This window comes from Ylistrum balloti, unplaced genomic scaffold, assembly GCF_031769215.1.
Source record: "Ylistrum balloti isolate Yb309-2 unplaced genomic scaffold, AGI_CSIRO_Ybal_v1 Utg371000, whole genome shotgun sequence".
Classification (NCBI taxonomy): domain Eukaryota; kingdom Metazoa; phylum Mollusca; class Bivalvia; order Pectinida; family Pectinidae; genus Ylistrum; species Ylistrum balloti.
In genome coordinates this window covers 375987-400379 of record NW_026782558.1, presented here as the reverse complement: position 1 = coordinate 400379, position 24393 = coordinate 375987, and the positions used below count along the sequence as shown (strand labels likewise).

The 24393-nt window shown below is 37.8% G+C and overlaps 3 protein-coding genes across 3 annotated transcripts; 1 reads left to right on the top strand and 2 right to left on the bottom strand.

Moving 5' to 3' along the window:
* Positions 1-690: 690 nt before the first annotated feature.
* Positions 691-2324, bottom strand: LOC132559936 (uncharacterized). Its single transcript, XM_060224572.1, has 3 exons — positions 2171-2324; positions 843-1555; positions 691-696 (listed from the first exon to the last, which is right to left on the bottom strand). Exons 1-3 carry the CDS (start codon positions 2322-2324, stop codon positions 691-693), a joined length of 873 nt encoding a protein of 290 aa, XP_060080555.1.
* Positions 2325-3635: 1311 nt separating this feature from the next.
* Positions 3636-13940, bottom strand: LOC132559935 (uncharacterized). Its single transcript, XM_060224571.1, has 5 exons — positions 13761-13940; positions 10384-10430; positions 5390-5577; positions 3999-4711; positions 3636-3647 (listed from the first exon to the last, which is right to left on the bottom strand). The coding sequence occupies exons 1-5, from the start codon at positions 13938-13940 to the stop codon at positions 3636-3638; spliced, it is 1140 nt and encodes a 379-aa protein (XP_060080554.1).
* A 4678-nt stretch (positions 13941-18618) lies between these two features.
* LOC132559997 (deoxyribonuclease-1-like) lies at positions 18619-24120 on the top strand. Its single transcript, XM_060224650.1, has 8 exons — positions 18619-18813; positions 20597-20685; positions 20950-21027; positions 21552-21658; positions 21972-22075; positions 22454-22611; positions 22931-23018; positions 24070-24120. The coding sequence occupies exons 1-8, from the start codon at positions 18619-18621 to the stop codon at positions 24118-24120; spliced, it is 870 nt and encodes a 289-aa protein (XP_060080633.1).
* Positions 24121-24393: the final 273 nt, after the last annotated feature.

The following is a 24393-nucleotide window of genomic DNA, read 5'->3' as shown; positions in this document are numbered from 1 at the left end:
CTCTCCTGTGTGACCGAAGCATAAAGGACATTTTCCCTCCTCGTCCAGATTATTAGGACATGACTCTCTTCTCATCCTGTACCAGTAGAACATATTGCCTCTTGGTCTTTACTCATGGAACTTAATACTCCTATACATGTAGGACATGCCTCCTCATCCTGCCTGTTAGGAAAGGATCCTCCCCATTTCCCATTCCTATCAGGATATCATTCTACTGTCGTCCTGTACCTATAGGACGTGTTTCCTCATCATCCTGACTATTAGAACATGCTCCTTCTGATCGTTCTGCACATTAAGGCATGTCTATACCTCATCCAGACAAGTTTGAATGTACCTCTGGTTCATCATCCTCCCCTTGCCCCATACCTCTGGTTCATTATCCTCCCCTTGCACCGTACCTCTGGTTCATTATCCTCCCCTTGCCCCGTACCTCTGGTTCATTATCCTCCCTTTGCCCCGTACCTCTGGTTCATTATCCTCCCTTTGCCCCGTACCTCTGGTTCATTATCCTCCCCTTGCACCGTACCTCTGGTTCATTATCCTCCCTTTGCCCCGTACCTCTGGTTCATTATCCACCCCTTGCCCCGTACCTCTGGTTCATTATCCTCCCCTTGCCCCGTACCTCTGGTTCATTATCCTCCCCTTGCCCCGTACCTCTGGGACTCTATGATATCTTTGTGTATGATGATCTCACTCCTGTAAATAAACAAAACTAAAATCATATATGATTTATATACATTTTCATTTTCTTTCTCATCGTGTTTCCTATCTTTACCATAGTTTGTCGTAGACATAGCTTTATAGAAATTATTTAGAGTATCAAAACATTTAATTACACTTACCTCATCATAGCCGATCAAAGCGGCACTGTATGAAAAACCTGTTCCACTCTGTATAATCAGGTGCGTCATTAAGGCGTCAAGACTCTGAAACGAACGCAAGAGGGCAGCACCTGGGTCTAATGGTTGCCAATCTGTTGGAATCACGTTGTTTTCTCCCATTGGGCCCCTCCGGTGACTATCAAACAGCCACAATCTATCGTCGTCCTTCCTTCGCCAAACTGCCATTGAGTACTGGCCAATAGTAAGAACCATATTAACGGCTGCCTTTGGGTCCGATTCGAAGGTCGTGACCATGAAATCAGGGAATTCGGGAGACACGGCAGATAATGCTTCGGCTAATTCTCTGCTTTCGTACTGGAAGCAACCGTCGACACTGTAAAGCGTCTTAGCTGTGACTCCTTTTCCTTCCAAGTTGCTGCCACAATTTCCCAACGACAGAAAAGTTGGAAGATTACGCACTCGATATTCCTCAGGAAGCTGATAAACTCCCACCTTTCCATCTATGTGGGTGCTAAGTTTATCAATATTCCTGAACTGATTGTGTTGGCGGTGTCCAAGACGAATGATATCGTCGATATCTTTGGGGGTCCAGGTCTCCGGATGTCTTCGTCTGGCTTGGTAGGCCAAAGCCTCGTATGCCATGGTTGTACATTGCCGGTTAACGAATAAGGGTCCAATGCTGTCCTGACACAGTGTTCCTCTGACTATGACGTCTAAAAAACAAAGACAGAGAACTACATGTAAGTTAGACGGATACGCAAATAACATGTAGACAGATTTTTCTTTTAGTTCAAATATGGTTTGTATTCTTAATTGTGTCCGGTCGGAACAGAAACGCCCAGAGCCTTAGATAAATAAATATCCAAAAATGACATTACATTACTGACTTGGAAAGACTGATTTTCTCAACCAGAAAGTAAAAGCAGCGCTGGCAGTCTGTAACACGCAATTAAGGTAAATGTCTTGCCCTAGAATACATGTTAGTACAGACCGATTGTTTCTAAGCGTCAAACTTAACCAGCGCTTCCGGTAGGGAGTGTCGAACCACACACCTCGGCTCTCCACCTTAGGTTACGTCGGCCGACGCTCACTCGACTGAGCTCGCGCTGCCCTTAAGCTAATGAGTTATGTCATCAGATTGGAAGGAATACATCTTTATGTAGCTTTGTGACATACGAAAATCTATTCACAGACATTGTAAACTCACAAGTCTGAAGCAAAAAAGATAATAATTAAATATTTGTTGTCGATATTAAATCGAAAAGCAGAAACTTAAGGAATATGATATTTCGATAAGAATTGCCAAATGTTACGCCCAATTTACTTACCTTCCACTGCCTCTGACATCGGTTCTGGTATGTTTCGGAAGAGCAGAGGGTTATACAGGGATGACTTTTGATCGCTTGCTTTAGGAAGAGGGAAGCTTTGCGGGCGTGTCACGCGAGAAACGGTGGTCAGATCTATCCCAGAAATGTCCCGCATGCTTGCAATCGATTCGGGTGTAAAGTAGGGGCCTCTGCGGATGAGGAAACAATTAATTTGAGGCGAATCATGATATTGATTGTAACATTGTATAATTGTACCGATGTTAGCGGGAATTTGTACCTGTGTCGGTTGTGACATCATATATTTGTATCGTTGTTGGTTGTGATATCGGGTAATATTTGTACCCGTAATCGTCAAAGATTTTACTTTCTTGATAAAATGGATAATTTATCGGAAATGCGTTGTGATAAATACATCTTCTCTATCCAACTTGTGATTATGTATGTCGGGTTGGTTTATTGCTTGACTTAGTAAATATTTGTTCTTTCTTTTTCATTTCACTTTTATGATTTTAATAACTAATTAATTTCAATGTTAACTGTTAATTTCAATGAATTTGAGTTACTTTGATATTCTATATATATAGATGAAATTTTCAAAGCAGAATTGAAACATTGCTGATTTTCGCTCTGTAGTCCACGCCTCAGTGTTGTAAACGTGTTATCTAACGAACGGTTCCACCAACAGAATTATGGATAATAATTTGAATAAACTTCTGTAAGCTCAGAAAATAAGGCAGTAATACAAGGCTACAAGAACCAAATTCAAAACAGAAATAATTGATATTCAAACTCCGGATGGGAACCGATATTAATGGGATGAATAGTCTAAATTTAAAGCATACATACTCAGAATCCGGATAGTACGGTGGCGAATTCAAAAATACATCCGTTCGTGTGGGCTGAAAAGGAGAAACATATATGATTCACCTGTTTTAAAAATCCTAAATGGTCATTTTGGTTTGTTTTTACGTTATGCAGCTCAGACTGAGATTAGAAACTAAAACTCAATGTGATGTTTTAGTTTACGTTTAAAGTTATATAGCTACATAGACTACAGACATGCTGTAATTTAGTGCTTTATTTTAATTTAAAATATAAAAACAAGACCATGTTTGATAAGTAAAAAAATTATGGAATTATATCAATGTTTGCTTATTTTCTGTTATAAAAAAAAACAAAACAAAAAACAATCCCCCAAAAGACCCCAAACTTTTAGCAAACTGAATGAATGCGCGTAAGAAGATTTTCTTTCATACCAGCATGAAACTAAGATATATTCTTTTCAAAGCTTGTAATTAATTTCTTCTGTAGGAATCAAAATAAGAAATAATCAATAAAACATAGGTTTGATAATTATTCAATGATGGATAATATTATAACAAATTAATACGCATCACAGCTGGTGTGACATGACGTAACGTCAATGACCGCTAATTCGGGCCATTTTCAGTCATTCAAAATTCATTCATGATTGGGCCTGTCAAATTCCAAACGAAAAAATATAAAATAATACATTGTTTATTGTTTGTGTACATTGCATGATATTTGAATATTTCATAAGGTCCGGTTTTTGACATCACTGAATGCCAGCGATCTACACACCGGCCGAATGTAAACAGATATTCCATTCATGAAAAAGTTCCAACAGAACCGCCGGAAGGTGGCGTGTTGCAATTGACACCTCCAATCATTATCAAGTGGGCGGGACTAATTTGTTAATATCGACTAATCAGAAACCTGCATTTTGCATACAGACTAATTAATTAGTTACCAATCGGAATAAAATGTTCCGAAATGTCACAGCATTTTGCTTAATAGTTACACTTACCTCATCATAGCCGATCAAAGCGGCACTGTATGCGAAATTGCTTCCAAACTGTACAATTAGGTGCGTCATTAGGGCGTCAAGGTTTTGAAACGAACGCATGAGGGCAGCACCTGGGTCTGATGGTTTCCTCTTTGTCGGGATCACATTAATACCTCCCCTTGGGCCCCTCCGGTGACTATCAAACAGCCACAATCTGCCGTCGTCCTTTCTTCGCCACACTGCCATTGAGGACTGGCCAATAGTAAGAACCATATTGATAGCTGCCTTTGGGTCCGAATAGAAAGTCCTGGCCATGAAAACAGGGAATTCGGGAGACACGGCAGATAATGCTTCGGATGATTCTCTGCTTTCGTATCTGAAACACCCGTCAACACTGTAAAGCATCGTAGCAGTGACTCCTTTTCCTTCCAAGTTGCTGCCACAATTTCCCAACGACAGAAAAGTTGGAAGATTACGCACTCGATATTCCTCAGGAAGCTGATAAACTCCCACCTTTCCATCTATGTGGGTGCTCAGTTTATCAACATTCCGGAATTGACTGTGTTGGCGGTGTCCAAGACGAATGATATCGTCGATATCTTTGGGGGTCCAGGTCTCCAGATGTCTTCGTCTGGCTTGGTAGGCCAAAGCCTCGTATGCCATGGTTGTACATTGCCGGTTAGCGAATAAGGGTCCAATGCTGTCCTGACACAGTGTTCCTCTGACTATGACGTCTGAAAAAAACAAAAACCGAAAACTACATGTAAGTAAGACGGATACGTAATAGACATATACTTATAAGACCTAATTAATGAATAAATAGACAGTTACATATAATTTACCACTACAACATCACGTTACTGACCTGGAAAAGATTGATTTTGTCAACTAGAATGTAAAAGAAGCGATTTGGATCTAAACCGAGATGATGGGGGTGATGCAATTCAGCAATGCAGGTAATCCAGCAATTAAGGTAACAGATTATTTTTACATTCAGGGTAATTTTGGGGATTCTTAAATAGCATAACTGAGGTCTATTGCATGTAATAAGGGTAAACGGTTTTCCCCAAGGTCAAAACTCGGTACAGACCGGCCTGTTTCAAAATTTCAACCACAAACTGTCACGAGTAGGGAATGTCGAACCACACATCTCGCAGCATCATCTTAGGTTACGTCGGTCGACGCTCAGCCGGCGGAGCTCTCGCTGCCCTTAAGTTATGTCATCGGATTGAAAGGAATACATCTTTATATAGCTTTGTGACACCTTAAAAACTATACACAGACATCAAAAACTAACAAATCTGAAGAAAAAAGGGGGTTAATAGTGAAATATATGTTGTCGATATTAAATAGAAACGTTAGAATAGGATATGTCTCTATAAATTGTCAATTATTATGCGAAATTTACAGACCTTCCACTATCTCAGGCTCCGGTTCTGGTCTGTTACGGCAGAATAGACGATTAAAGAGGGATGGCTTCTGATCACGTGGTACAGGAACACTGACACGTTTTGGGCGTGTCACGTGAGAAACAGTGGTCAGATCGATCCCAGAAATGTTCCGAATGCGTTCAACCGATTCGGGGGTAACGTAGCGGCCGCTGTGAAAGAGGAAACAATCAATTTGAGGCGAATCATATATTGCATGCTGGTTCTAGTGTTGGTTGTAACATTGACAATCATATATTGTTTGTATGTTGGTTGTAACATTATATGTTTGTATCATTAGATGTTTGTACCGGTGTTGTGTAACATTGGATGTTTGTACCGGTGTTGGTTGTAACATTGGATGTTTGTACCAGTGTTGGTTGTAACATTGAATGTTTGTACCAGTGTTGGTTGTAACATTGGATGTTTGTACCGGTGTTGGTTGTAACATTGGATGTTTGTACCGGTGTTGGTTGTAACATTGGATGTTTGTACCGGTGTTGGTTGTAACATTGGATGTTTGTACCGGTGTTGGTTGTAACATTGAATGTTTGTACCGGTGTTGGTTGTAACATTGGATGTTTGTACCGGTGTTGGTTGTAACATTGGATGTTTTGTAACACTAGATGTTTGTACCGGTGTTGGTTGTAACACTAGATGTTTGTACCGGTGTTGGTTGTAACATTGGATGTTTGTACCGGTGTTGGTTGTAACACTGGATGTTTGTACCGGTGTTGGTTGTAACATTGGATGTTTGTACCGGTGTTGGTTGTAACATTGGATGTTTGTACCGGTGTTGGTTGTAACATTGGATGTTTGTACCGGTGTTGGTTGTAACATTGGATGATTGTACCGGTGTTGCTTGTAACATTGGATGTTTGTACCGGTGTTGGTTGTAACATTGGATGTTTGTACCGGTGTTGGTTGTAACATTGGATGTTTGTACCGGTGGATGTTTGTACCGGTGTTGGTTGTAACATTGGATGTTTGTACCGGTGTTGGTTGTAACATTGGATGTTTGTACCGGTGTTGGTTGTAACATTGGATGTTTGTACCGGTGTTGGTTGTAACATTGGATGTTTGTACCGGTGTTGGTTGTAACATTGGATGTTTGTACCGGTGTTGGTTGTAACATTGGATGTTTGTACCGGTGTTGGTTGTAACATTGGATGTTTGTACCGGTGTTGGTTGTAACATTGGATGTTTGTACCGGTGTTGGTTGTAACATTGGATGTTTGTACCGGTGTTGGTTGTAACATTGGATGTTTGTACCGGTGTTGGTTGTAACATTGGATGTTTGTACCGGTGTTGGTTGTAACATTGGATGTTTGTACCGGTGTTGGTTGTAACATTGGATGTTTGTATCGGTGTTGGTTGTAACATTGGATGTTTGTACCGGTGTTGGTTGTAACATTGGATGTTTGTACCGGTGTTGGTTGTAACATTGGATGTTTGTACCGGTGTTGGTTGTAACATTGCATGCTGGTTCTAGTGTTGGTTGTAACACTGGATGTTTGTACCGGTGTTGGTTGTAACATTGGATGTTTGTACCGGTGTTGGTTGTAACGTTGTAACATTGGATGTTTGTACCGGTGTTGGTTGTAACATTGGATGTTTGTACCGGTGTTGGTTGTAACATTGGATGTTTGTACCGGTGTTGGTTGTAACATTGGATGTTTGTACCGGTGTTGGTTGTAACATTGGATGTTTGTACCGGTGTTGGTTGTAACATTGGATGTTTGTACCGGTGTTGGTTGTAACACTAGATGATTGAACCGGTGTTGGTTGTAACATTGGATGTTTGTACCGGTGTTGGTTGTAACACTAGATGTTTGTACCGGTGTTGGTTGTAACATTGGATGTTTGTACCGGTGTTGGTTGTAACATTGGATGTTTGTACCGGTGTTGGTTGTAACATTGGATGTTTGTACCGGTGTTGGTTGTAACATTGGATGTTTGTACCGGTGTTGGTTGTAACATTGGATGTTTGTACCGGTGTTGGTTGTAACACTAGATGTTTGTACCGGTGTTGGTTGTAACATTGGATGTTTGTACCGGTGTTGGTTGTAACATTGGATGTTTGTACCGGTGTTGGTTGTAACATTGGATGTTTGTACCGGTGTTGGTTGTAACATTGCATGCTGGTTCTAGTGTTGGTTGTAACACTGGATGTTTGTACCGGTGTTGGTTGTAACATTGCATGCTGGTTCTAGTGTTGGTTGTAACATTGGATGTTTGTGCCGGTGTTGGTTGTAACACTAGATGTTTGTACCGGTGTTGGTTGTAACATTGGATGTTTGTACCGGTGTTGGTTGTAACATTGGATGTTTGTACCGGTGTTGGTTGTAACATTGGATGTTTGTACCGGTGTTGGTTGTAACATTGGATGTTTGTACCGGTGTTGGTTGTAACATTGGATGTTTGTACCGGTGTTGGTTGTAACATTGGATGTTTGTACCGGTGTTGGTTGTAACATTGGATGTTTGTACCGGTGTTGGTTGTAACATTGGATGTTTGTACCGGTGTTGGTTGTAACATTGGATGTTTGTACCGGTGTTGGTTGTAACATTGGATGTTTGTACCGGTGTTGGTTGTAACATTGGATGTTTGTACCGGTGTTGTTTGTACCGGTGTTGGTTGTAACATTGGATGTTTGTACCGGTGTTGGTTGTAACATTGGATGTTTGTACTGGTGTTGGTTGTAACATTGGATGTTTGTACCGGTGTTGGTTGTAACATTGGATGTTTGTACCGGTGTTGGTTGTAACATTGGATGTTTGTACCGGTGTTGGTTGTAACATTGGATGTTTGTACAGGTGTTGGTTGTAACATTGGATGTTTGTACCGGTGTTGGTTGTAACACTGGATGTTTGTACCGGTGTTGGTTGTAACATTGGATATGTGTACCGGTGTTGGTTGTAACACTGGATGTTTGTACCGGTGTTGGTTGTAACATTGGATGTTTGTACCGGTGTTGGTTGTAACACTGGATGTTTGTACCGGTGTTGGTTGTAACATTGGATGTTTGTACCGGTGTTGGTTGTAACATTGGATGTTTGTACCGGTGTTGGTTGTAACATTGGATGTTTGTACCGGTGTTGGTTGTAACATTGGATGTTTGTACCGGTGTTGGTTGTAACATTGGATGTTTGTACCGGTGTTGGTTGTAACACTAGATGTTTGTACCGGTGTTGGTTGTAACATTGGATGTTTGTACTTGTGTTGGTTGTAACATTGGATGTTTGTACCAGTGTTGGTTGTAACACTGGATGTTTGTACTCGTGTTGGTTGTAACATTGGATGTTTGTACCGGTGTTGGTTGTAACATTGGATGTTTGTACCGGTGTTGGTTGTAACATTGGATGTTTGTACCGGTGTTGGTTGTAACATTGGATGTTTGTACCGGTGTTGGTTGTAACATTGGATGTTTGTACCGGTGTTGGTTGTAACACTAGATGTTTGTACCGGTGTTGGTTGTAACATTGGATGTTTGTACCGGTGTTGGTTGTATCACTGGATGTTTGTACTCGTGTTGGTTGTAACACTAGATGTTTGTACCGGTGTTGGTTGTAACATTGGATGTTTGTACCGGTGTTGGTTGTAACATTGGATGTTTGTACCGGTGTTGGTTGTAACATTGGATGTTTGTACCGGTGTTGGTTGTAACATTGGATGTTTGTACCGGTGTTGGTTGTAACATTGGATGTTTGTATCGGTGTTGGTTGTAACATTGGATGTTTGTACCGGTGTTGGTTGTAACATTGGATGTTTGTACCGGTGTTGGTTGTAACATTGGATGTTTGTACCGGTGTTGGTTGTAACATTGGATGTTTGTACCGGTGTTGGTTGTAACATTGGATGTTTGTACCGGTGTTGGTTGTAACACTAGATGTTTGTACCGGTGTTGGTTGTAACACTAGATGTTTGCACCGGTGTTGGTTGTAACATTGGATGTTTGTACTGGTGTCGGTTGTAACATTGGATGTTTGTACCGGTGTTGGTTGTAACACTTGATGTTTGTACCGGTGTTGGTTGTAACATTGGATGTTTGTACCGGTGTTGGTTGTAACATTGGATGTTTGTACCGGTGTTGGTTGTAACATTGGATGTTTGTACCGGTGTTGGTTGTAACATTGGATGTTTGTACCGGTGTTGGTTGTAACATTGGATGTTTGTACCGGTGTTGGTTGTAACATTGGATGTTTGTACCGGTGTTGGTTGTAACATTGGATGTTTGTACCGGTGTTGGTTGTAACACTAGATGTTTGTACCGGTGTTGGTTGTAACACTAGATGTTTGTACCGGTGTTGGTTGTAACATTGGATGTTTGTACCGGTGTTGGTTGTAACATTGGATGTTTGTACCGGTGTTGGTTGTAACATTGGATGTTTGTACCGGTGTTGGTTGTATCACTGGATGTTTGTACTGGTGTTAGTTGTAACACTAGATGTTTGTATTTGTTGTATATGCGCCTGCTGTTATTTTAGGCGTCTATTTTTTTTTACATTTTGAATAACATAGATAATCTGTTGTACTTTGGCGTATAATTTATTCAGTATACAAACTAGGATTTGTTCACTGTAATAAAAATATGTCTGGTTGTTTTATTATATACAAAGTAAATGTTTATTTTTTAACAATTTCAATCTCAAATTGTTTCAAATGTTGACGATTAATTGCAAAGAGGAATTAAGAAGTGTCAGTCACAGGTATATTTCAATATTTACAGACGAAAGTTTCAAAATAAAATTGAAACCTTTTTGCTTTTCTGCACTCTTGTCGCCTTACAATGTTATCAAACGAGCGAATAGATCAAGAGAATTGAGGATAATAATTTAAAAAGACTTCTGTAATCTCAGATAGATAGACATTAATACAGGGCTAAAGGAAACTCAAACAACAGAAAATAATCAATTTTCCAATTCGGGGCGGCGAACAATATAAATTTGATGTGTAGCATAAATTTACAATATACTTACCAATAATCTGGATAATATGGTGGCGAATTCACAACCTTTCGTGTAGGCTGAAAAGGAGAAACATATATGATTCACCTGGTTTAAAAATCCTAAATGGTCATTTGGTGTGTTTTTACGTTATGCAGCTCAGACTGAGATTAGAAACTAAAACTCAATGTGATATTTGAGTTTACGTTTGAAGTGTTATAGTTATATAGACTTTACACTATAGACAGCTGCTGTAATTCAGTGTTATGTTTTGATACTAAATATCAAAACACAACTTTACGTTGATTATAGAAATACTACATTGTTAATTTATATCAATATTTGTGCTTATTTCCTGCTGAAAAGATAAATTTTCATTTCCATACCTTGATGGAACAGCAAGAAAACAGATTTTGAAGTCTCTGCTTGAAGGTTTTTCCCATTATCGAAGTATATATGTATCAAAGTAAAAGCGCAATGAAGAAAGCTGCTAATTACTCGGTAGTCAACTAAGTAACTAAATGACATCATAGTCACTATGACGTCATAATAATAATCACGTGATATAATGTACGGGTATGTAACTTGATTGTGACGTCATAACCAACTATGATACAACTTTACAATCAGGTTTTCCAAGAAATATGGAGAAATTATCGCGTTGATGCCATTATCTGTACGTTATAATGATAACTTATGTTAACTGCATCAGAAGATATGACTATTCGGAAATTTATTAGGATTTTAGTGTAGAGAGAGTACTGTCGGAATCAACCAACAGCGTCACGCGTCACAAACATGGACACTATCCGGAAAATATGTTTGAGCATCTGTAACGAAGTTGAATCTAACCTGCAATTGTTAGAGAAAATATTTGACAAAATACATATAAATAAATAGATTATTTTATTGTTTTAAAACCTAGCAAACTATTAAAAACCCGCAGAATGTTTTGTGACATACGTCAAAATAAATATAAACCTTATTTATTTTACAACAGTTGCGAAACAAGTTATTTCAACTTATACCAATCACTCTTGTTGGTTCGCGTTTAAGCGCGAGAGGGGTCTTATTGTGAAAGGAGTACCCGGGAAAAACCCACGTGGTCAGGCAGGTGACCCCTTACCTTTTCACGTCCGTTCCGGAAATCGAACACCAGACCGCTAGGTGAAAGGCGAGTGCGTTATCACTGCGTCACTCGACCACACAACGTAGAATGAACAAGTTTCATCGATGATTCCGAGGTTTCCGAACTCATTCTCAGAGATCATTACGGGGAAGATAAAATATAGTCTATCAACATATTCTAAGTAGTTTTACGAAAGTATGTATCTGTGATTATCTGTATTATACATAAGACGTGACTAAGAATCTGTGACTACTATAAATAGTACCGATAAACAGTAAGTTACGCTAGTCTTAGCTCTTTTTTTCTTATCAACAGAGCGTAGAAAAAATGTTCTTTTCTAGATACGAAAAGTTATAACGTCCTTGTTCAGGATGCAAAATTTTAAAAGATTTCAAAGATATCAAGAGGCGAATAATGATTTTTTTTCTCATTTGCTGTAAAGAACTCGGCTATTGAGGTTTTCTTATATTTGTGATAATACCGATTTGTTTAGATTAGAAATCAGTAGGTTAGTGGATTTGATTTTAAATGTGTGTATTTGGGATCGATGTCTTGTTCAAACTCAAGCAAGTCTTGTTCATTAACCTGAAACATTAATCTGAAGCATTTCTGTGTCCCGTATCCATTCCTCGCTGAAAAGACGTGAAAAGCGTGGGGAAAAAGACTTTATAACGTAACTTATGCATCAAATGTCAGATGTTTGAGGCGTGGCGTGGAGTAGACTTAATGAAACAGATTAACATTGCGATATAGGTTAAATTTGCTTATAAAATCATGTCTATAACATTTATTTCTTCAAGAAACACAAATTCGGGCAAGTTAATTAACACCTAATTTCATGTAACGTTATTGATGTCGTTGTTGTTATCGTTGTTGTTGTCGTTGTTGATGTATTTGTCGTTGTTGTTGTCGTTGTTGATGTCGTTGTCGTTGTTGATGTTGTAGTTGTTGATGTCATTGTTGTCGTTGTTGATGTTGTAGTTGTTGATGTTGTTGTCGTTGTTGATGTTGTCGTTGTTGTAGAAGTCGTTGTTGATGTTGTAGTTGTTGATGTTGTTGTCGTTGTTGATGTTGTCGTTGTTGATGTTGTAGTTGTTGATGTTGTTGTCGTTGTTGATGTTGTCGTTGTTGATGTTGTAGTTGTTGATGTTGTAGTTGTTTATGTCATTGCTGGTTTTCACGTGTCTGCATAACTACAATAATTTATACAGAAAAATGTCAAATGAATATCTGCACGTGTACTGATTTGACGCTGTCTTGATTCTTTGCCTATATAGCTGGTAGTAACTACTTATATTTACAATTTAAAAATTTTTAGATTTAACTGGTACATTTTTACCAATGGCTTTACATCACTTTGACTGACCAAGAAGAAAATGCGGTTAAGACAATATAACTTTTCAACAAGTTTATCGCTACACCATCTGAGAGAGTGGAACGAAGGGCAATAACTCTGGGAGATCAAAATGACGTTTAATAATAATAATGATAATAAAAAAAAAAAAAAAAAATGAAGCGAAATAAAACTATTGTTCTAAATCTCAGAAACGGATAATTTTTGTAGAAAAAAATGCATGTAGATATTTAGAGCAGTTCCAAACCGGTCCATCTGAAGTATATGAATTACAACATTTCATTTATTAAACTATCATGATATGATATTCGGCATATATTTCGCTTTATTATAAATACTATTAACCCGGTAACTGACATTTTCAGTATGACTGACTTGATTGATTGACAGCTTTCTGTCTCCGTGACTCCTCCCGTGTCCGGGTATTGTCTCACTGACGAACGTCAGTGTTCTGTCGACTGTTGGTTGGTCGACAGGTTTCTGTCTCCGTGACTCCTCCCGTGTCCGGGTATTGTCTCTCCGACGAACGTCAGTGTTCTGTCGACTGTTGGTTGGTCGACAGGTTTTCCGTCTCCGTGACTCCTCCCGTGTCCGGGTATTGTCTCTCCGACGAACGTCAGTGTTCTGTCGACTGTTGGTTGGTCGATAGGTTTTCCGTCTCCGTGACTCCTCCCGTGTCCGGGTATTGTCTCACTGACGAACGTCAGTGTTCTGTCGACTGTTGGTTGGTCGACAGGTTTTCCGTCTCCGTGACTCCTCCCGTGTCCGGGTATTGTCTCACTGACGAACGTCAGTGTTCTGTCGACTGTTGGTTGGTCGATAGGTTTTCCGTCTCCGTGACTCCTCCCGTGTCCGGGTATTGTCTCACTGACGAACGTCAGTGTTCTGTCGACTGTTGGTTGGTCGACAGGTTTTCCGTCTCCGTGCCTCCTCCCGTGTCCGGGTATTGTCTCTCAGACGAACGTCAGAGTTCTGTCGACTGTTGGTTGGTCGACAGGTTTTCCGTCTCCGCGACTCTCCATGTTCGGGTATTGTCTCACTGACGAACGTCAGAGTTCTGTCGACTGTTGGTTGGTCGACAGGTTTTCCGTCTCCGCGACTCTCCATGTTCGGGTATTGTCTCACTGACGAACGTCAGTGTTCTGTCGACTGTTGGTTGGTCGATAGGTTTTCCGTCTCCGTGACTCCTCCCGTGTCCGGGTGTCGTCTCATCAACGAACGTCAGTGTTCTGTCGACTGTTGGTTGGTCGACAGGTTTTCCGTCTCCGTGCCTCCTCCCGTGTCCGGGTATTGTCTCTCAGACGAACGTCAGAGTTCTGTCGACGTTTTCTGACTTCAATAAACGAAGGTAAATACTGAAGTTAATCTGCCTGTTAATTTATGGAATATATAAATTGATTATTCCTTAATACGAACCTATTCTCATTCTATTTTAACTTATGATAAAGCCTTATCATAGTTGTGTGTGTGTGTGTGTGTGTGTGTGTGTGTGTGTGTGTGTGTGTGTGTGTGTGTGTGTGTGTGTGTGTGTGTGTGTGTGTATGTGTGTATGTGTGTGTGTGTGTGTGTGTGTGTGTGTGTGTGTGTGTGTGTGTGTGTGTGTGTGCGTGTAGGATGTCCCGAACAAGACTTGGATGACCTTGGAGGCTTCCGAACTATAGCGCGTTATCGCATAATTGAGCTTATAAATAGTACATTAAGTGTTATCACAAACATAATACAAACGTTTTTCCGGTAATAGACTGAAATGTATTACCCCAAAAAGAGAATTAAATGAACAGTATGTTAAATCAATTATCGAAACATTGGAAGATGCAATACTTCCAAAATTCAACAAATTCCATATTATCATTCGAAGGGAATTTGAGCATATTCTGAAAATAAAAGCAAAAATTGTGAGTTCACATGAGATGTACATTTTGACTTTGATTATGTCAACTTTAAACATCTTTACCTTTTTAATGAATCAACATAATAATAATTATAATAAAAATAAGTCTCAAGTTACTTGGTATTAATTCGACATAGACTTACATAGCAACAAAATGTCATTTCGAACTCAAAGTCGATAAAAACGAGGGTAAAATATGAGCAAAAGAAAGAATAATGTGGAGACACATGAAAAGGACAAATGAGACCAGGTGTTCCGGAATGGTAAGCATGCTATGTTTTTATGTTTCTATTTTAGTGTCGACATTGACTTACATATCAACAGAATCTTAATTCGAACTCAAGGTCGAAAAAACTATTGCAAAATATGAGCAAAAGAAAGAACAATGTTGAAGCATGTGGAAAACACAAAGGAAACCAGGTGTTCCGGAATGGTAAGCATGCTATGTTTCTTGTAGATCTTTATCAATCAAAGCACGAAGTGTGTGATGCCACGTTCTCAAATGAGAACAGTTTTATCAAAACAGGAACCAATTGACTTACTTATCTGGAGGGTGTATACGATGATCATGGCCAATATGTTTCTTATTGTCGGTATATATAAAAGTATAACTGAAGGATTTAGCAAGGTCTTTATGGCATATTTCGACGAATTCAGCCTCGTATGAAGATAGAAACAAATAATTCAGTAGAGGGGCAAAGTTAGTTCTCATAAGTATGCCGATAGTCTGGAGGAAGATCATATTGTCAACTCAAAATACTAAAATTGGCGCAGATTTGGCCACCAGCATATTTCTTGTTGGCTTCAAACGTACACAACTGTTCACAGTATGCGCTCGCCTTTAATTCACAACCATATGTATGTACTGCCGTTTGCCATCATTTTGAAAAGAGAGCTCTTTAAATAGAAAAAAAGTAGTTTGATAATGTACGGAGAGAAATGCTTTTCAGCAAAAAATAGAGGCATGGAGCACTAATAAATGTTTGGCAAATCAACTAGACCCCCCCCCCCCCTATGTAATATGTTTTCACAATTCACTGATGTAACATACAATGTACCCCGTTTTACCATTTACTGGCAGTAGTCGATGTGATGTCATAAAACCGACGATGACGTTGCATCATAATTCAAATTTTAATGCAGCAAGTTGGTAGCTTCCTTCCGACTTTGTCCTCCACACTTAAACTTTTAAACCTGTCGAAATGTAACTTGAGTCATCTAATAAAATTTATCTTAAAATCATTTTCATTTCATGAGACTTCATAAAAATTCGTCTCGTAGGTAACGTTAAAAATATTTTCGTTTTATATATAATTTTTATGCAAATCATCGTGAATCATTGCATTGACATCAGGTTCAATTACTACAGATTTGTTTTGTTATCATTTAAGATTTAAAGAATAAAAGGCCGAATGGATTTAATCCACTCTGAAAGTAAATCCAACGCAACAAGTACTTTTTTGTATTATTGCCACATAAAGGTCATGTGGTGTATGTTCGTACAGTGTTCATTTATTAAGGTGTCCTTAAAAAAGTAAGTACTATTCTCTTCAGCTGCTTACCAACAGTGAAATATCGAGTGAAATTATGGGTTGAATTCTGGTGTCAAGATATCGTAAATTAGAGTCACGTGTATCTCACTATCGTTATGTTATACAATCAACAGTGCAACACGAAGGCCAAATCATCCAGTAGAACTCTCCACCGCAATAAAAGGGATACTAGTCTTTATTGTTAGATGAGATAAGAGGAGATTTATGACGAGACATCTGTTTCGGTTTCATCATAAACGTTGTCACAAGTAGCAAATTTAACATATCAATTTCTTCATTTGTTCAAACCTTTAGGTATAAATAAGGGATAGAGACAAACGGTACAATAGTTCCCTTAGCTCTTCATCAGGCGTTTTAGGTAAGTAAGACCAGACATCATCATTATTGTCGTACTTTGTTACTTAAGACTGAATACATAGTTTATCTACTGTATAATGGTGTAAAATACACACATACCTAACAAGACTTTCATTTGAAATCATTCAATATTAAAAAAATGTGAATTTATTGAATTTTAGGGCTAGTACACCTTTCCATAAGGTTTTTGACGTTCGTTTCGACCAGCTTGTATTTTACAAAGTCCCTTCCTAGGTTTTAGTAATTTTGGATATAAACAATCCTAGAAGGATGAAACAGCTGTTGTTTTATTCATTATCTACTTCTTCTGCTATCCACGTGTGTCTTTTGTACAATATTTAACGAGTATATGCTTAGAAATAATCAATTCGGCACTATTTCCCAATATTATAAACATTCGTTTAAACGAAATTTGAAATCGGCGTGGATCATCACTGAATAGCAGTACTATTTTACCATGTATTAATCCTTTATCAACATAAGACATTGTAGAAGACAATGTTACTTCTAAATAGAAAAAGTTAACCAGAATTAATTCTTTTAATTTAAATGAAACATTTTTCTTTTTGATGTTGTGTTCCCATTGTATTCAAAAGTAACGTTTTGAATGCGTTTTAAACACTGAATATTGGTAAATTTTCCTGTTTCACGCCATATTCCTTTACCGTCCGACATATTGTTTTGTGAAACTTTATTTAAACCAGATTTTGCTTTCATTCTTGGAAATTAATTGATCTCTGTCGAGATCTGTCGAAATTATTGCATGCATTTTCTTCGATATTTTGTAAAGAACTTTTGGCAAAAGATCACATCCCCTGTAGTTGCTGTGGTGTGTTGACTGATTCTATCACATAATCGACGTGCTGTTCAGTGACCACGCCCATGTACTATTTTTGTACTTGTCACTAGTGTAATATACTTTAGAGCGTTTTTATTGGCTGAACCCGTCAAACATTGGTTGTAAATTCCAAATATGGGCATTGACGTTTCGTCATAAATTGAAAAATGGAACAACAAAATAACTCACCCTGTTTGACTTTTGTGTGCATTTCGTTTAAATCAAATCAAATATAACATTATTGACTTGTGTGATAAAATTTAAATTGATTCAGTTCTTATACATTTTTTCTTGAAGTTTTAATTATTAGATGCTTTACAGTGTACATCTATGAATGAAGCGATTTTGTTGAGTTCTTCTGAAAAGTTCAGAGTTACGGAGCAATGAAAAGTACGAAAATATTTTATTGTTTTCAGTGAAAGGTACGAAAATATTCTATTGTTTTCAGTGAAAGATACGAAAATATTCTATTGTTTTCAATGAAAGGTACGAAAATATTCTATTGTTTTCAATGAAAGATAGTTATAACAATAGAGTTTTCTGTTGTTTCTTTCTTATGTTCATTCGAGTTTCAGTGTTATCTTCCTAGATATATACTTTTGGTTATTGACGGTTTACAGAGGGTCCGGAGTCTAACTGTTACCATGATAGTTATAACTTAGTGAGAGTGTGTTGTATAGTATACTGTGTGTAGATTCAAAGAGGTTAAATAACTTCAACAAGCTACCAATTTGCAATGTGGCTGCCTTGAAAACTTGGTCGCTGGAACTTTCTTCGTAGCGCGAAATGTGAACTTCCAACCCACTGATTGGATAAAAAACTTGACCGACAAAAAGTCTAAAATTAATTAAATAAATTTAATATACATACATTAGTTGCAAAAAACTTGGTGGGTAAAAAAGAAATAAGGATAGGAGCACTGTTTACCTAACTTCCTGATTTGAGCCTCAAGAACGTTCGTCGTAGACAAGAAATGCGTCATCTGTTACATTGAATGCTTATATCTTTAATGTGTAATCACACTTGTAAAGAAGGCAAAAAATGGAGAGAAATTTTCGCATATGCTTCTTGACTTACTGATTAAGATAAAGTTGAACGGTAATTTCAGATATACAGACGTACATCGGCCGCTGCTGACGTAATAAAATGGGGTTCCAGTTGATTGTGACACTAACTTTCATGTGTCATGTCGTGTATGTATGTAACGCCTCCACGCTGAAGTCTGATCACGATTCACCGAAACTCCGAACGCCTGGGTTTCTTGATGTCGCTGCTTTCAACATAAAAACTTTTGGCAAATCCAAGATGAGTAACCCTGAAGTTGCGGAAATCATTAAAAATGTATGGGTATTTTCAAAATGGCATTGTAACGTCACTAGTTCAAGGTGTCAAATATTGTACTTTTCATTTTTATGGGTATTTTAGGTCATCTGGACCCGAAGGGTCCGATGACCTATAGTCATCATGCTTCGTCCGTCGTCGTCCGCCGTGCGCCGTGCGCCGTCCGTAAACTTTTCATTCAAACGACTTCTCAAATACTAGAAGGTCTAGGGGGCTAATACTTGGCACAGAGGATACTGGCATGGAGCTCTACCAAGTTTGTTCAAATGAATGACCTTGACCCACTTTAAAGGTCACAGGGGTCAAATATGTTAAAATCTTTAAACAACTTCTTCTCATTAACCAAAAGGCTCAGAGTGTAGATATTGGGCCTGTGACATGCTGGGATGAAGGACTACCAAGTTTGTTCAAATGAATGACCTTGACCCACTTTAAAGGTCACAGGGGTCAAATATGTTAAAATCTTTAAACAACTTCTTCTCAATAACCAAAAGGCTCAGATTGCTGATATTGTGCCTGTGGCATGCTGGGATGAAGGGCTATCAAGTTTGTTTAAATGAATGACCTTGAACAACTTTCAAGGTCACAGGGGTCAAATATGTCAAAATCTTTAAATAACTTCTTCTCAAATACTAGAAGGCCTAGGGGGCTAATACTTGGCCCATAGCATGCTGGCATGGAGCCCTACAAAGTTTGTTCAAATGAATGACCTTGGCCCACTTTCAAGGTCACAGGGGTCAAATATGTTAAAATATACAAAGGACTTCATCTCAATAAGCAAAAGTCTATGAGTGCCGATATTGGGTCTGTAGCATGCTGGGAGGAAAGGCTACCAAGTTTATTCAAATGAATGACCTCAACCCACTTTCAAGGTCACAGGGGTCAAATATGTTAAAATATACAAACGGCTTCTTCTCAACAAGCAAAAGTCCATGAGTGCTGATATTGGGCCTGTAAGATGCTTGGAGGAGAGGCTACCAAGTTTGTTCAAATGAATGACCTCAACCCACTTTCTAGGTTTGGCTTGCTTTTTGTCAGATGACCGTTAAGGCCCATGGGCCTCTTGTTATGATCTGACTTCGTTTACTCATTGTCATCTTTACATTATCAAATCAACATTCGTAAGAAAAAAAAGTAGATGTTTTGTCACACTAGTGATATAATGGTGAAATATGTTCTACAGGACATTTGTTAAAAAGGTTTTATTCACCTGTGTGTGTTTTTGTACAATCTTCGAGATTGCAGATGATAGACATTGTTGATGGACTTTTACTCCCCAAAGTTTGCCGTAACCGGCATGCCATGCTTGTATTTGTTAAAATAGTGGCAGGGTACAGAATATACACATGGACTTCCTCAGAATTTATCAGACATCTGCAAATTACGAAATACGTGCATATTTAATAATTTGGTGTTTGCATCTATCTAAATTTTAATTTTTATTTCGTCACTTTGGATTTTCCTCAGTGACCCCAAAGGCTTTAAAATTTTATGTCCTTAGCATCACAACAAGTCCTAGAACTGTATGATGTAGTTTGAGTTTTTTGGCATTTCTGTTTCTAATTCTAAATTATGTTAAAAGGTGCTATTTACCTGTGTGTCTTTTGAACAACTTTATGAACTTCTTCGTATTTCAAAGAAAGTTTTTTTCGTACTGAGAGCAATGACCTAATTTAAGAATCTTAGCTTTAGCAGATTTATGACGAAAAATAATACAGCGATATATTGTTTAAGGTTTATGAATAAGTAATTCTGACATAAAAATGGACAACAATGGTTTCAGATTGTGTTGGAGTACGACCTGATACTGATCCAAGAGATCCGAGATATATCTGGAGAGTCGTTTGAAAAGCTCCTAACAATGCTCAACGAGTAAGGTTATGCTAAGATACCGAGGAGTTCCGCCAGCGGAACCTTGACTTCCGAAAAAGTGTTCCATATCATGTTCATGAAAATGTTTGGTAATTACGGGATGTCGGTTAATACAGCTGGTCTTAAGTAATGCATATCATTACGGAATTCTGTCCTGTTTTCTGTTTATTTAAATGCATTCATTTAATTCAATACTGTTTCTCTGTTTGTCTAAATTTTTAGAAAACAAATACTAAAAAATATATCTTATACTTTTTACTGTAGAGTGGAATCTTATGAAATGACCATCAGCGAGAGACTTGGAAGGTCGTCATATAAAGAACAATACGCCTATTTTTACAGGTACGAACAATTTTCCGATGAAGTTGGAAACTTCAGCGTTTCGTTTGCACTAAAATATAAAAGAATAAACCAGAAAACATTTCAATTGTTATATTCTTAGTATAGATTTTGACCTTAAGCAAGTGTTCTTAGTTTGGAAATACAGCACTTGCTTTTTAAACCGTTTTAATGAAAGTATCTCCTTAGAAGGAATGGTGATGTTATAATACATATAGTAATATATTGTGATAGAATGTATCTATAAAGAGAGAAAGGCACGTTATTTCTCTTTTCTTCCCCATGAAGGGGCATTGAAAGGTTTGTTATTATCTCGTATTTGTACTACATGTATAGGAACAGACACCCTGTAATTACAAGTAGGTTTTTGTTGGGCATTCTTCTTAAGCAAGAAGTAGACAAAAACTTAAAATCCTATGCCTTAAAATTAACGATTTAACATCATGTATTTTCTTTTTTATTTACTTATTTGAATTCAATTTACACTCAATGATACAGTAATTGTTGGGTCTTCGTTTGATTAACAGAACGTCCGCCCTCACCCTCCTAGAGACCCGGCAGTATCCCGATCTTGGAGATAGATTCGAGAGGGAACCGTACAGCGCCATGTTCATGTCTAAATCCAGCTCTGAAAGTACAATACTCTGTCTGTCTGTCGTTACATGTAACCATGTTATAAAAGAGTTCCGATTGACATGTCTAGTACTGTATATCGTCTCATTGTTGGTACTGCATCCATTGTTTCATATGATTTTCATTTCGCTGCCATCAGGTCATTCCTTCCTTTTCCAGTTCATTTGTTATTTTTGTTGTTTCGAAAGTAATTGTTTATTTTATGATCGGAATCATAGTTTTTCGCAGTACAACATATAAGTAATATGTACTAATGAAACTACCTTGAACATACAAGGCAAACTTCTACTTAGAATGACCGATACGATTTTCAGCATTCGTCGTCACGGGGTTGCACGCCAAGCCAGACGATGCTGTCGCGGAAATTGGACTGATGGACAAGGTTTACGAGGATGCTCTTAATGAGTTCAACAATCCAGTAGGTTTATTTACATTGAGTCAATAATTCCAGAGAGGGTGGAGGGCCAATGTCAATCAACAACTCAGTCAGCATGTTATCCAGACTTAGTAACCAAGATTGCGTAATCTTACAAATTACTGGTCAGCGTCACACTTAGGGTAACGTAACAATCATCTATGCTATTACTGTCATAGGTAAAATACCTATGATCCTTTCCCGGTTTGATGGTAGTGTATTAAAGTCATTACATGGGGATAGCTCTCTGTGTCTTAAGAAGAAGATTTTCAAAAATTTGAATCTTGGAGTTTTATGTCATATAAGACAAGAATATTTGTCCTTTACAAATTCTTATCCAAACTGTTAGATATAAAATATACGATTGCTATTATTTTCCAGAATATGATCATCATGGGAGACTTTAATGCCGATTGTTCATACGCCTCAGAAAATGATCTCAACGAAATTCCGTTCTATTACAACAGCAATTTTCAATGGCTGACTCCTTGGGAAGCTGACACAACCACCTCCACTAACACTGACTGTGCATACGACAGGTCAGGTGTTATCTAAATGCATTATTATCATATGAAAACATAGGCGGTCAAACTGATAAATACATGCAATGGTGGATATTTCAGCTTGTAAATCAGGATTACATTTTGCATAATTTTATATTATTTCTATGAGGTGATATTACATCCTAATCACGTGTCGTGGTTCTTAACTGTAATTTATTGCATTAAAATAAATAATATATTCACCTAATGTTAAATTGTGCAAAACCGAACCTTTCTTATCATACTATTGTTCTTCATCTATTTTTGTTTGACTGAATCCCAGTTCTCATCATTAACGTCATTGTTTCTGTTTCAGGATTGTTGTAACCGGAAGTCTGAAAAACGCCGTTGTGTCTAGATCCGTGTACAACTTTGAGGAAACATACGATTTAGATTTTGACGAGGTATGTCTTTATGTACAGTTTACGACAAGTTTAGATGTGTCAATAAGTATCAGTTACTATTTCTATTGTTATATATTCAGTCGCATTTTTGTTTATCGTAATGCCAGTTAATTTGGAATCAACTTATTGATAAAATGTTAACATTTATTTGTAAATAACTCTCTATCTATTGTTCATAGTGTGAAACAACTTTACCTTCGATAAGAAATTCATAAGAATGATTAAGACTGTTTATATTTCATCATTGCCTAAATGTAAATATACCAGGACTTCTTTCTATGAACGAAAGGTCGCATTCTGGTATGTTGTCCTTAATGTTTTTAGATCTTATTCGTTACTGACTGTTCAGTAATGATAGGGACCTCAAGTGCCGAGAAGGTGATCAGGAAAATGAATAATAGCCGAAACTAAGATTACTTATTATCAGTAATAACTACATTATTCTTTAGAATCAAGAAGAAGTTTCGAACCATATGCAGATTCATTTGTTTATTGAAGAGAAATTTCTAGTGAAGGTTTAGTATATTGGTATCGACAATGCTTGCTAGATGTTGCCAGATGACATAAGACGTTGCTTCGAACCTTGTTTTGGTGTATTTGTTTCATTGTTTAATGACGAGAAAATAATTATGTGTTAAAGATAGATAGTGTTTCATAGATGTTGATTAATGACAGAAATTGACATACGTTTAAGAACTGAATGACAAAGAAGACAATTAGAAAGGTTTAACATACTGATCACAGTAAATACTTGATTTCCTCGTAGGATAATACGTCCTATCCGATACCCGTGGTAAAAAAGCTCTAACATACAGCTAGATTTAGATGACATGAAAGTCGAAAAAACACCTGGTCTGATTCTTCTGGCGCTTTTTCAAGATTTTCCTGTAGATCTTCAATAATTTACGTTTTGTTCTCATCGAGTTTATTTTTCATTTTGAGATGAAATAACGTTTTATAACAAAGTTGATATATCATTATTTGATTGGATGACCTAGTTAAGATTCATTTTAACGTATATACTCTCTGATATTTCCGCTGTGCTTTACAGATGTGGGCGGTCAGTGACCATTACCCAGTAGATGTGCGTCTCGCGCTCTGACGTCATGACAACATCGCTTTCAGTCATCACAGGGGAGATGAAATAAATTGAATCAATCCAAAATTCACTATACGTTATGTTTTTGATATGCTATGATGATATTTGGAAAATATTTAGGATATTTGAACCTTAAAACACCGTGTTGTCCTATACGATTAAAAAAACTATACGACAATACAATGTAGGACCAAGCGTTCCATAAATACTTGATTGCATATCGAGGAACAGCTAAACATTCAGCATTAATGTGTTGACAATAATACAATTATACAT